Here is a 14289-nt window from a genome sequence, read left to right as displayed (position 1 = left end):
CTGGTGCTCAGTTATACAGATATCAAGTAAAACAACTTTCTGGAAAGATTGATTGAGAAAGAGAAAAGAAACGAGGGAAGGAGGACAGGAAATGGACTCCCGACAGTTCTTTTTCCGTTTTCTAATTGAAACCGTATGAAAGGATTTCTTATGGCTGTTGACAGACACAATCTCTGATCCTCTTTAGACTTCCGTCTCTGTGGGAAACAACCCATTCCCGTCTCTCCCGAATTAAAGCTTTACGCTTATAAGAGCTGTCTTTCAGATTACACTCACACACACACACACCTTCATATTTATTGCAGCATAGTTTGCTTTGTCACTCATACTTACTGTATGCAAAGACAACGCCTGCCAGGTCTCGTTCTTTGCTCTTTGATATGTCACCATGCAGAAAATGATGAGAGAATGTATACGCTCACAGATAAACTCACTCTCCCACCTACTGTCACTGTCACAACTTGAAAAACAAAGGTTACTGCAGCCAGGATGATGTTACAACAAAGTCACAAACATGAACAGAAATCAGAACACATATTCTCTATAGCTCCTGTTAGTTTCATATACATGCTAGTGTTTAGTGGCTTGTTGTGGTGAGTGGTTTGCATTCTGTGTGTGTGATTGAGAGAGAGAGATCTCTCCCCGGGCTCATGGAGAGTGCAGATAGCTAGTGACAGAGCACTGCTGTTAAGTGCCAACACTTCTCTCAGGCAACTGAGAATCCGTGTTTCAGAGCTAACAAGGCGTAATACAACCTTCACACCTACAGACAGAGAGAAAGAGGGATGGCCTCACACCTCTCAGTGGACATGGATGTCCAGGAGTTGATGACTTTAGAATGCAGTTAATAACGGCTACGTACAGTATAGCCTAAGCTATAGCAGAGCTTCGGTGGCTGCCACAGGCAAAGCGATCACATGACTAAGTAACCGTCTATGGCTTTGGAAAATATACAACAAAAATTAGCTTTGTAAAGTATACGGACAAAATTAGCTTTAGCTAAAAAAATGAATGCTTTGGTGCTTTCATGTTCAATTTGTAGCAAAGGCTGTACTTTTCCGTGTATTTTAGACACTCGGATGGATGGATGGATGGATGGATGGAGTTTTATTTCTTGATTATTATTTTTTTAACCCATTGTTAACTTTTCTTTGGTTTTAGCATAAACCTCACTATATGTTAGATTTAGTCATTTAGAAACGGTATCAAACAGATCACTTGTTCATTTAATTTTTAAATAAATATGAACACATCTGAATTTTTGTGGCAATATAATATGCATTACCTAATGAGTGTTAATCATTATATAATAATGTTTGTTAATGTTAAAAATTAGTAATTGATGCTTTTGATTTTAATAGGTTTAATAGGTATAGCTTTTAATTTAAGTTGTTAAGGCAGTGGATTGTTGATGACAGGTGAATGTTGTTTAAAGAAACAAGTCATCTTTCTGTCATCTACTACAGTATTATTTACCGGAGAACATTCTCAGAAACTGCATGTGTGAAATATGAATTATGGTAATTTGATTTATTGCATGCCTGCTGGAACGTTAGATTGGTTTTATGTGTGATCGAAAGTCTTTGTTGTGAAGTGGCTATCACATTTCCAGATGTGAAAATGTGGTAATGTGAGAAATTAAAATGATGTACAGTGCAGCACGTCAACAAACATAGAAAAAAGTAGCTCACCAAATAAAGATCCATTCGCGATATGATCTTGTATCCATCTGCAGTTCTTTTTTCTTTGTAAACATACTCTAGAAGAAAGTCTTTGACCATGTCTTTGTGATGTCTCAGTTTTTTAGACACCATCTGAAGTTAAAAGACATTCATGTTTTAGAAAATATGCAATAAGACATCTGCATTCTGTTTTATTCTGTTGCACTGTCTAGCTGTTTTTGAATGCTAGAACAAATTCTGAGTGAACTGCTCAAGAGATTTTTCTCACACAAAATATGATTGGATGGTGCGGACCAATCAACCTACAGTCATTTTAAATAATTCTCATTTTATTACACTGATTACACACTGATCCAGAATCAATTCACCTCACTTTCTCTATGTTAGAGTGTGTGTGTGTGTGTGTGTGTTTTAGCAAGACAGAAATGAGAGAGAGGCAGACTTCAGGGCTTTAGGGACGGCTCAGTGGTAACTGGATCAGCGATCGGGTTCTGGTCTGATGACTGTTTCTCGTCTGGCCTTGGCTCTTCATGCATTATTCACACCTTTAAGGACTGTTTTCACTCATCCCTCTTTCATCCTCCCTTTCACCCCTCTCTCTGCTCCCTGAAAGGATAAAGAGTGCTGTCACACTCCTGACTTTGTCTGACATTTTCTATTTCAAAATCTGTTTCATTCTTACTGATAAGTGGACATTTTATATCTAATGCAATTTAAAAACACATTTTTTGATTCAGCTAACCAAAAAGATTAATTCTGTTTAATTCAATGATTTGTTCAGGGAATCTTTCTGTAGATTACATTATTGTAATATTCAAATAATGACCAGCATATTTTTTTTCTGTAGGAATAAGTGATTAAATCATTCGCTCAAAAACAGTTGTTCTTCAGTGAAACAAGTCTTATCCTTTATTATACTTACTATATTTATAGATCTATTACTATTACTCAAGACCAGATGAAGCACATCAAAAGGGAAGGTGAACAAGAATGATTCAATCTCTTAAAATATCCATTCATTAGCATTGACTCACTTCAATGTGGTGTCAATTCTTGTCCAACTTCTTAGTGAAACCTTTATGAACCTGCAAACTTTTTAATTGTAGTCTAGATCCTCATGTATTAGACAAGCCTGGACGTTTAGTTTTTTGATTGTGCCATACTGAAGCGATGCTATTATCGGTCCCTGCATTTAACAGACTTTCAAATGAAGACACACAGTCTTTACCTGTCTTGTCACTCTGCTCTTCTGTCCCACTGGCTTGTTAGCTGAGTGACATTATGTCTGTTTCAGGTCTGCCGTCGTAATTGTGGGGTGTGTGTGCAAGAGGGGAATCAGACCTGTTGTTTTAGCTGTCGGAGCGTCTATCATTTGCTGAAGTGCCGCATGAAGCTCAGACAGGGGAAAGTGTCAGGTGTGTGTATGTGGTACGGCAGAGAGACTGACATACTCTGCAGGAGTCTATCAGCATCGCTTTTTCAGTTAATCAGCCCACAGGTATCAACTGCATGTGAATGCATCCTTGAATCATCCCTGAGCTTTTTAAAACAGTTCAGAATGCCCTGCGAGTATATCTTTTCACTTCAAATGGCATTTGTAACTTCCATAAGTACACAATACAACTTTGTAGCTAGTAAAATAGATACTTTTAAGCCTTGATATCTGAATTATGTCTGTGAATTAAGTACTTATTACTTTTGGAAGGGGAGAAATGCTGATTATAATTACCGTGTATTAGGCATTGAAAGTTATTACATTTTGTAGAAAAATATATTAAGTAAATAAATCGACTTTTCTGAAAAGATGGATAATTTACATCAAGGACCACTAAGAAAGATTAATTTGATTTAATGTTTTTTTTTTTTCCCTGTCTCTAAGAAAAAAATAATCTCATTATAAAGTTCCTCAGTCATACTGAGAGATTTGAATGCTGTTAACCTGCTGCAGTAGCAGCTATCCGAACAACCCCAAACCCCTAGCAGTTCAAACAATGGCCTCTTTTTACTGCCAAAGACCATAGATCCCTGAGAAAGAAATGTCTCTATGTAACTGTATCAGCATCTGGTCTACCACAGCCTCAGCCTGCCAGACACTACAGACAGAGAGAAAGGGAATTATTGTTACAGGATAGCTTTGTTTGTCACTCTATCGTTTGGGTGTATTTCAGAATGCATTTTGTGAGCCTTTGCTCATGCAAGTCACCTGTTTTGACAAAGTGTGCTCACACATAACGTTCAAAAGTTAAAGGTGCCCAAGAATGCTTTTTCACAAGATGTAAGATAAGTCTAAGGTGTCTCCTGAATCTGTCTGTGAAGTTTCAGCTCAAAATACCCCATAGATTTTTTTTTTTATTCATTTTTTTAACTGCCTATTTTGGGGCATCATTAACAATGCACTGATTTAGGCAGCGCCGCCCCTTTAATTCACGTGTTCCCTGCCACATGAGCTGTCGACTATATTACAGCGCATTTACAAAGTTCACACAGCTAATATAACCCTCAAATGGATCTTTACAAGATGTTCGTCATGCATGCTGTATGCATGCTTCGAATTATGTGAGTAAAGTATTTATTTGGATGTTAACGTTTTATTCTGAGTGAATTTGAGGCTGTCCTCCGTGGCTAACGGCTAATGCTACACTGTTGGAGAGATTTATAAAGAATGAAGTTGTGTTTATGAATTATACAGACTGCAAGTGATTAAAAATGACAATAGCGACGGCTCTTGTCTCCGTGAATACAGTAAGAAACGATGGTAACTATAACCACATTTAACAGTACATTAGCAACATGCTAACGAAACATTTAGAAAGACAATTTACAAATATCACTAAAAATATCATGTCAGTTATTATTGCTCCATCTGCCATTTTTTGCTATTGTTCTTGCTTGCTTACCTAGTCTGTTGATTTAGCTGTGCACATCCAGATGTCCTGCCCTTGTCTAATGCCTTTTATAATGTTGGGAACATGGGCTGGCATTATGCAAATATTGGGGCATTCACCCCGTACTGTTCTTCGGAGGTTGTTTAAACAAATGAGATTTATATAAGGAGGAGGAAACAATGGAGTTTGAGACTCAATGTATGTCTTTTCCATGTACTGAACTCTTTTTATTTAACTATGCTGAGGAAAATCCATTTTGTGAATCTAGGGCACCTTTAAGTAATGTTTTTTAAGACACATTAAATTGATCACAAGTGACAGTGAAGACATTTGTAATGTTACAAAAGATTTTTTTTTTTTACTTTCTATTCATCAAAGAATCCTGAAAAAAAAAAAAAAAAAACTGTCCACAAAAATATTAAGCAGCACAGCTGTTTTTAACATTAATAATAATAAGAAATATCTCTTGAGCACCAAATAAGCATATTAGAATGATTTCTGAAGGATCATGTGACACTGAAGACTGGAGTAATGATGCTGAAAATTAAAAAAAATCAGAGGAATAAATTACTTAATTACTTAATTAAATTATAAATTTAAAATGCATTAAATCAGACAACAGTTTAAATTGTATATTTCACAATATTACTGTTTTTACTGTATTTTTGATCAAATAAATGCAGCCTTGGTGAAGAGCCTTACTGACACCAAACTTTTAAAAGGTAGTGTACGCAAAATCGTTTGTTTTTATTTGGTCAGAAGATGTACAGTTTCACTCTTTGAGAGATGGTCTGTCCTTTCTCCTTTCCTTTCCTCTCCCTATTTTTCTCACTTCAAAGCCAGCAAAATTCCCATCTACCATATGTCTCATCGCCAGTTCCAAAAACTCTCACAGGTGTTTGGACACACACCTTCTCCTCTCTCTCTTTTGCATCATCTTAAAGGGTTCATTATTCGTGGTGAATGTACCTTATATGTGGAAAATAAAAAACATTTGTGCAAAATAAACATGGTTAATGTTGGCTAATTCACTATATGCAGCCAGTATCAAGCTCCGTTCACACTGACAGCGATTAGCAAAGGTATACAGAGACATTTCTAACAAAACATCTCAAGTAGATGGATCGCATTAGCTCTCTTTGGAAGTCACTGTATCATGTTTGCAGCTCATTTGTGTAAAGTTAAATTTTCTTAACTTTGTCGAGTCACTTTGCCAAGTTAGTTTGAGTAGCCTTGACCCATACCACACACGGACACCTACTATACGTTTCCCAGCCTGTGTGTGTGTGTGTGTGTGTGTGTGTTTGTGGCCACTGGGCATATGTGTGTGAATAAGATAAAATAGGAAGAGTGCAGAAATAATTGTTTTTATTTCCCAGCTGGAAAAAACAGGGCTGGTGGAAAATAGGTTTGTCTCCCTTCTGCAGGTATTTGTTTCAGATAAATTACTTCATTTAAAAATTCCAGTGACGCCCCGTCTGTCTCTCCACCCTGCAGTGACTATAATGAGGAGCTGGAGTGAGAGAAAGAGCTGTATTAAATAATAAATGGCCGTATTGACGGCTGAAAATAATACACGGTGAAAGCGATAATAGTGGAGGGTTTTTAAAGATGTATGCGGAATAAGTCCATGTTAGGGACTGCCAAGTTTTTCCACATAACCAAACAGATTCAAATCAACATGGCACTCACAAACCATTTCAATTCTACAATGTGACGCATTTCCGAACAAGAAAATGTTGGAGCGATGCTTGATTTTATCAATTAGGAATTGATTGAATTGTGAAAAGTGGGTGTTGCATATCTTATAATGCAACTATTCATTTTCCAAAAATCTAGTAAAATACACGTTGGTTAAAACTTGAATACCTAAACTTAACAACTACCTTACTCATTATTAATAGGCAGTAATTAGGAGTTTATTGAGGCAAAAGTAGTAGCTAATAGTTTTTTAATAATGAGAACTGGACCCTAAACTAAAGTGTGACTGGCCTTTCAGATAAGTGCATTTTGGGCAATGCAACATAAACAAAGCATTACTCAAGAAACAATGTGTGTGTGCTGTGTTTTTCTCTTTGATGGATGTGGAGGAGTCTGAGAGCGTGTGCTGGTCAAGCATTAGCCCAGAGACATCGCTGCTCGTGACTGAAGAGCCACAGTGAGATGTCTGCCTCTCAAACATAAGGGTGAAGGGGAAAAAAGATCCAGCTCTACTCAGAGCAGCCACAGGCCATGAGGCCTCCTCTCAGACTGAATACACTGAGAGAATGATTCCTCTCTGATATAAGAGAAAGATCCCCGAAAGAGGGATAGAATAGAAAATGGAGAAGAAACAGCATGTGGCCCAGAGGTCACATCTAACCTCAGATTAAACCAGGAACACCCAGTGGGAGAGCATGAGAGAGATGAGTATGGGAGAGGAATTCTGTGGAAATTGATGCATGAGTTGTGTTTTAAGGGGCTGATGGGAATGAGTGAAGAGATGGCGAAATCATGAGTGACGTGAGGCAAGAGAAATGGAAATGGAAGGGAGAGAGCTGAAGAAGAGTGGGTGAGAGGAGAAAGCATGGGTGATAAAAGTAGAGAGAAAGAGGGGAAAGATAGACGGATGAAAGGTCAGACTCGTAGACACCCTGGAGAGAGAGTGAGAGGGGAGTCCTGTCTGTCACACAGGAGGAGAGAGGGGCCGCCCTGCAGACACCCGTCCCCTTTACTTCCCTCCGCGGCCAAAATAACCTTCGATCTGCAGGGAAGTGTTTGAGCTTAAAATACTTATCCCACAATATTAAAATGAAAACACATTTTTGTTTTTTTAGTTTCATAAAATATGTGGCCACAATTTATATGTGTGTCAATAACAAATAAAGGGATAAATCTTCTAAAAATTGACTTTAAATCACGTGTCATGTCTCGGGACGTAATCAAGTAAAAAAGTAATAACATATATTCTTTATATTATATAATCTTCCTTTTACATATGTCTTGTTTTCATTGGTTTGTCTTGTCATCTTGTTATCAGTTCTGTTTTTTCATTGGTTCATGCTCTTTAGTTCCAACTTGTCATGTGTTTTCCCGTCTAAGCCCTCATGTTTGCCATGTTTCCTTGTCGAGTATTGTGTGTGTTTTCTGCTGTTGTTGTTGTTGTTTTTTTAAAACAAATAATAGATATGGAAAGATATGGAATAAAATTGGAAATAGAATAGAAAAGAAAAAGGTTTAACAATCAAGCAAAACAAAAATTCAGTTAAGTGTTAAAACTTTTGCATGTACACATGCAACTTCACAGTTTGGATCTCCAACTTTAGGCCCCTGTTTTTGTATGCACGGTATCGTCTCCTCCAGTAGTCCCGTGGAAAGACTGCAGAGAGGAGAAATAAGATGGACGTGCTCGCAACATTTCCCCACCAGACTCCCGTGGGTAATATCTCCCTCTCTCTCTCTTTCCTTCCCATCGCGATGGGTTTTTAACAGTTACAGCAGTGTGATCCCAGCTCTCTTCTCTGCGGGACTGCAGGGTAAGAGAGGTGACGGAGAAACTTTCGGCCTGCTAATATCACTTCCATCCTCCCTGCAGCCAGAGCAAGCCCTGCATATAAAACACACCTTCCTCAAGCAGAACGGGGACATTTTTACATTTTCGGCATCGCTAAAAGAGAAAATATGCCAAGATTCGAAGTTCATGCAAACCGACTGAGAGTTCAACGCAATTACATAAAGGTTAACTATATTACGAGCAGGGAAACAATGGCTTAAATTGTGTCCTTAAATTGTGTATTCATGTCCTACAGTGTGTTACGGAGCGTTAAATGAGAAAATGAATGTAAAAGTTTTTAAGCCAATTTAAGTTCAGACTATGTTGGTCTTGAGCTGGTGTGTTTAAAAGCTTTAAGCTTATTTGGAGGCCTGTTGTTGAAGAGTAAAGTTAATTTGGCTGGCGATGACATTGCCGCAATCAGTGTGTCAGAGCGGGTTTGTGCCGCACTGTTAGAGCCCTGGTAATTAAAATCCTGCCGCGGTACCGATCCGCTGATTGCAAAGAAGAAACCGGAGGGACAAACGGATCAGGAAATCTGATTAGGTCTCTCCTCCGCAGGGTTCTGCCTGTGAGCTCCCTGAGACACCGGGGCCTGGCTTTGTACACGCATGCACGCACACGTGTTTTGCGGATCAGAGCTTTTCAACAACCTCAATCTCATAACCCGGCAACCAAAACAAAGCCTTTCTCTCTTGTGAACACGGCGTCTTGCTGGGCACGACGTGTTTGGAGCGGAACAGGTCCATGTCTCGTTCACTCGTTAGTGACAGAAATGCCATATTAGAAGGACCAGTTGCCTGGCTGCGGCGCTTCCTGATAATGAAGCAGTCTGATGGTTTGGTGTGTTTTTTGCTAACAGAGTCCCTTTTAGTCTTTGCACTTGTGCATGTACAAGTTGCGATTGTTTGGCACTGGCACTTTTGGCAGTATTTGCATGCTCAATCTATGTCTTTTTAAGCATCTAGTGCACTAAAGGAATTATGCAAACAGACCCTCAAAATTAGTTTGCAGCTGGCAATAGCGCCCTATGCACTGAAATGAAAAACTCTGAACTGTAAACTTTTCAGTTTTGCACAACTGCAGAGGGATTTGATACACATTCTTCATCTTCAAGTTCTACAGCATTGAATGTTTATTATATATTTGCATTTATTCACTTAGCTTACAAATGAGGGAAAACACATATATTTTCCCTCATTTGTAAGCTAAATGAATAAATGTAAATGTAAGAAATGTTGATGTTTAATATATCACTCCACAGGCACTAGTGAATTTGGCCCTGAATTTGTTATCTGCAGTCTAGAGACCCTGACCACCAAAGTCTTTATTCCCCACTGAAATCATCTCATTTTTTTATTGCCTAATACTTAGTGCTCACCATGACGGCAGACAATGGCTTTCAGGACATGATCGTCTTTAATTCCCCAGCTTAGCGTCAGCCCATTCAAGTTCCTTTTGCAAAACCAGTCGCCTTCAGCTAAGTATCGATGTTGCAAAATGGGAATTTGCAGGTTTCTTTCAGCATTGATTGACATTAAGAGACTTCCCAGTCCACCCACTCTCGCTGTTTACTACAGCACACTCCGAGTCAGCCAATGGAGGCATCGAAAACAAAGCAAACCTTTCGTTCCACTTTCCTTGACTATAGCAGGCTGGAACACGTCAAGATCTCCCAGTGCGTTAAGACTGCTGATGTGCAGGTTCTATCTCAAACCCTCTCAGGGGATTTGACTCAAAAAAAAAAAAAAACAGAAAACAATCGCTCAACGTCTTGACACAGAATCACTCACGGTAGCAAGGCCGATCTGCTTACAGATGTCGACACGTGCAGCTCTATTTTTGTTATAGTTGGGGTTTAAATGTCATAGATCAATATCTGTGCATCAGAGTAGCTCTTGCTTCTAAAGGAACTCTCGAGGGAGCGTCAGCACACCGCCTTAATCGTAGTCGCCTTCACTTAAACACTGCCTGGTGTCTGGTGTCCAACGAGTTTGTATTGTCAGATGTGCACCGTTGCAGCTAATGCTCTGTTGAAGTTATTTGTAGTTTTCTTTTGTCACAGCTCTTCAGTGACTCAGTGCCTCTTCTCAACTTTGTTCTATATCAGTGTCGGCTCATTTTGAGCTGTAATGTAATGGGCAACCAGAAGCATCCCATGTGCCATGGCGAACAGACTTCTGCTCTGTGTGAGTGGTGTATTCGTGGCACTGCTGTTGCCCTCACGAATGGAGAGTGTGGGCTATCTCACGCTCATTTTAAAGGAAACAGAATGAACACCTCCCAAGCGACTGCAGCTTGTGGAAGAAAAGCTCACTGAAAGATCACAAGACTGCTTTTGCCAAGGTTAAATTTATGGTTTGTAAAGAGTTCTGTCACTTTTTTTTCCTCTGCAAAATGCTTTAGTTAACAGCAGGCCTTAGCAAGGGCTGCCTTGTGCCTGCCGGTGCAAAAGTAAAGTGTTCTCCTGAGATGGGTGCTTACATGCTTATGCAGATTTTTCTGAAGTCAATGGGAGTTGCTAGATAGAGAATAAGAATCTGAGTTTGAAAGGGCAGCCATCACTAGTCGGATACCACAGGAGTGCCGATTGAAAGGATTTTGACTGAGTGGGGATTACATGACGTGTTACTTTGCATTGAAACGTACCACAATAGAAAATATTTGAGCTGCTATGCATTCAAATCAATAAATAAATGCTCCTGAGTGTTAGTAGGTAGAATTGCATTCTTTTTGTTTGTTTTTTTAAATAAAGTTAGTTTAAAGAAATCTCTAAGCTAACCTAAAAGTATTCAAATAAAAAAAGATTCAAAGAAAAATGATTATCAGGATTTAATTGCTTTGTAGATTTGTCCAGTTTTACATGCATGCATTAGTTACTGTAGCTGGAGGGTAAAAAAGTAAGGCTCTTCAGTGTATAAGACGCAGTTTTGGGATACCACACACGAGTCGCTTACTGTTTTAGTGAATTCATCCCACAGTTTTTGAGAAAACGGTCTACACCATCAGTCTTAATCTCTAGTCATATCACTGGCCTGATACCAGGGTTTAAGATGAAGTTGTTTTGAACCAGAGGAAATTGCAGTTTCCATGGATGCTGGGTAGAGTCCTGCCCACATTATGAAGCTGCAGAGCTCCTGTGGTTATGGCTTCCTTTATCACCTCTCCTTCTGTTTGCTGTTCCCTTAGCTGATCTTAAAGGGATAGTTCACCCAAAAATGAAAATTCTGTCATTTACTCACCCTCAAGTAGTTCCAAACCTGTATGAATTTCTTTGTTTTGCTGAACACAAAAGAAGATATTTGGAAGAATGTCAGTAACCAAACAGATTTTGCCCCCCATTGACTGTTGCCCCCCATATTATTTATTTTTCCTACTATGTTAGTAAATCTTCCTTTGTGTTCAGCAGAACAAAGAAATTCATATAGGATTGAAACTACTTGAGGGTGAGTAAATGATGACAGAATTTTCATTTTTGTGTGAGCTATCCCTTTAACTAGAGTCAGTCTGCCATTCTCTACTATACTGCCCTATGACGGTGATGCTTTAACCTCTGCTCTATATCAAATGTTACAAATGAGTAATGCTGCAACATAACTTCATCCTTTTTCATTCATATACTGAATTAAAAAAAAACTGTAATACTAAAAACACTTTTATTATGCATAATACAGTGACCTTGATGTAAATTATGAGAAATATCTGTTAACTATCAATGTTCTTTGTAATTTAACCTTGACTGCATTTAATCACTATCATTTATTGTGTAACCTCACATGACTGGCCACTGTTGTTACAGTCCATAGCCACTAGGGGGATGTTTTGAGACTGTGCAGTGGTTAGTGCATACCTGTGGTCACACAGAGCACAATACATGGAGCAGAAATGTGCAGGATTACTTCTACTCCAAAATTAAACGTTCTTCTATTTAAAGACTTCACAGTCTGCAACAAATTGTAATTGTAAGTTTTAGTTGCTGAAGTATTTAGTAGAAGTATTTAGAATGTGTGACATTGAGGGTGAGATAACAAATGTACAATTGGTGTCAGAGTCATGGCTTTGAACTGGAATTAAATCCAAATGATTGTGTGATGCACAGATTAGCAGTGTAATCCAATCAGGATTTAAAGAATATAATCCACTTTATTGATATTGAAATGAAAGGGAGAGAATTATATTGTTTTGTTCAAGGCTTAGGAATTCAGCAGTTTATAATCATGAAAAAAACATTTAATAAAACCATTGTTGTTCATATATTAATAAAACCTGATATACTTTAGGACTAATAACTGCTGCTTGAGTTTAAATTGGGACTCTAATAGTCCCGTGTCACTCTGTTGATTAGCATGTAGATTTTTTATTATTATTATTTTCCTTCTCTATCTGTGATCAGATACTCTCCTTTTGTTCCATCATGCTAAAGCTAACAGACATGCTAACACTCATCCCCTGTGGCTTATTTGTTTAGCTAGTGTTGTGATAATGCCCATCCGCTTCGCCCGGCCCCTCCAGCGATCTGTCGGACCACTCCATGTGTCTCTCTCGGGGCTCGACCGGGGCTTCGCAAGCCCTCCTGCAGTTCATTCTTCCACTGTCCACACGCTGCCATCCCAAACACTGCAGACCTTCCTGGCCGAAACCCAATCCCAGCCAAATTAACCAGCCCTCGATCTGAGAGATTAGATAACCTTCTTGCTGAATAAGGCTTTGGCTTGTGTGAAGGGTTTTTGCTTTCTTCCGCCCCTTTCTTTTCTGTTCTCTTCTTTTGTTTCTAGCACTTTTTTCCTTTTTTTTGTGTGACCCTCAGCATACAGTACAAGAAGCCCCAGAGAAAGTAAATGCAAAGCCAGAGGGAACACTTGAAACTTCACAGAAACTTAGGGAGGGACTTTTTGAAGTGGTGCCACAAAATTATTTTAGACGCCTCTTGTGGTAACATGATCTTGGGTTGACAGGACTTGCGGTCTGATGGGACTCCAGGCCATAAATGCAGAGATAAAGCCGTTTATTCACATAGGAATGGACATGATACCTCCTAAACTGTTTAGTGTCAAAAAGGGAAAAGGAAATTGCTCATTCATTCTTTCATAATGGGTTATCAGGTGTATTGTAATGTTTAATGGCAGGTATAAAGACTTAAGTTCTCACAGGGCTCTTTAGTGAGTGTGTTTGGTTGGAAGATGTAGTCTGGAGGGAGGCTAGGGTTATATCAAGACCAGAACTGAGTGCGAGTGTGCACTTTTGCGTCAGCAACAACAGATGTTCAGATATAGTCATGAGACCTCCTTCACTGCAGTCCAACTGAGTGAGAATGTTCAGCTCTCTGCTGAACCTGCAATTTATGGCACATAACGTCACCTACAGCTGTCTAACAACTCTCTCTCCCCATCCCATCTGATTTACTTTTTTTTTTTTCTTTCACACATTATGTATTAACAAATTAATGGTTGAGTAACACAGTGTCTTTTTTCTCTCTCCTTTCAGATTCGGGTAGATGGACCTACCTACGGAGCTTTACAGTATGAAACCATCCAGGTGGTCGACAACGGGCCGATCCTGAGAGACATGGCCTTTTCTTCTGATCAGCACTTCTTATATGTGATGTCAGAGTCACAGGTGAGTCACTGCTACCATTTGCCCAAAATGCATCAGGATTTACGCAGCACAAAGAAGCTGGGAAAGAGTGAGACATAAAATTATACCAGAATTTGTGGGTTTCACTTTCTGTAATTACAGCCTGAGAGGTGCGCTTGGACAGCCAAAGAAAAGTGACAGGTGATGGATTGGTGGATTAGATTTTCACACACTGTGTGTGAAAATACACACACAATTTGCACATTAGGATATGCCTGCTCAAAATGGCCCAATCGGTGTAATGGAGTAGATTTGGCTCTGTCCCTGATTGTCTTTAGCACTACTGAAGCTTGTAAATCTCAAAATCAGAAAAGTACTGCATGCACTTAGTGCTGTAAAAATATCCTAACTCAAATAACCTGTCATCAGGGCTTTTCTTGTGACATAAATAATGCTTTTCATATTATCCATAATATACCACCTTTTCCATGTCTACACTGTTTGTCGTTTGGTGGAAAGTATCAAGTCTGCAGCATGAATCAAAATAACACTTGAAGTGTTCTTGATGTGACAATTAGGTGATTTAACCTTTGACCTCTGACCCCTAGATGAGGTT

At 39.0% G+C, this 14289-nt stretch overlaps 1 protein-coding gene across 4 annotated transcripts in view; it reads left to right on the top strand.

The window, feature by feature from the left end:
• Positions 1-14289, top strand: part of plxna4 (plexin A4) — a 214489-nt gene that overhangs the window by 106060 nt on the left and 94140 nt on the right. For all 4 annotated transcript variants that reach the window (XM_048157446.1, XM_048157449.1, XM_048157448.1 and 1 more), the window contains one exon: positions 13584-13715. In XM_048157446.1, the coding sequence (XP_048013403.1) occupies positions 13584-13715 (132 nt within the window). The remainder of the gene's footprint in view (positions 1-13583; positions 13716-14289) is intronic.

This window comes from Megalobrama amblycephala, linkage group LG14, assembly GCF_018812025.1.
Source record: "Megalobrama amblycephala isolate DHTTF-2021 linkage group LG14, ASM1881202v1, whole genome shotgun sequence".
Lineage (NCBI taxonomy): Eukaryota > Metazoa > Chordata > Actinopteri > Cypriniformes > Xenocyprididae > Megalobrama > Megalobrama amblycephala.
This window is presented reverse-complemented; position numbering and strand designations above follow the sequence as displayed.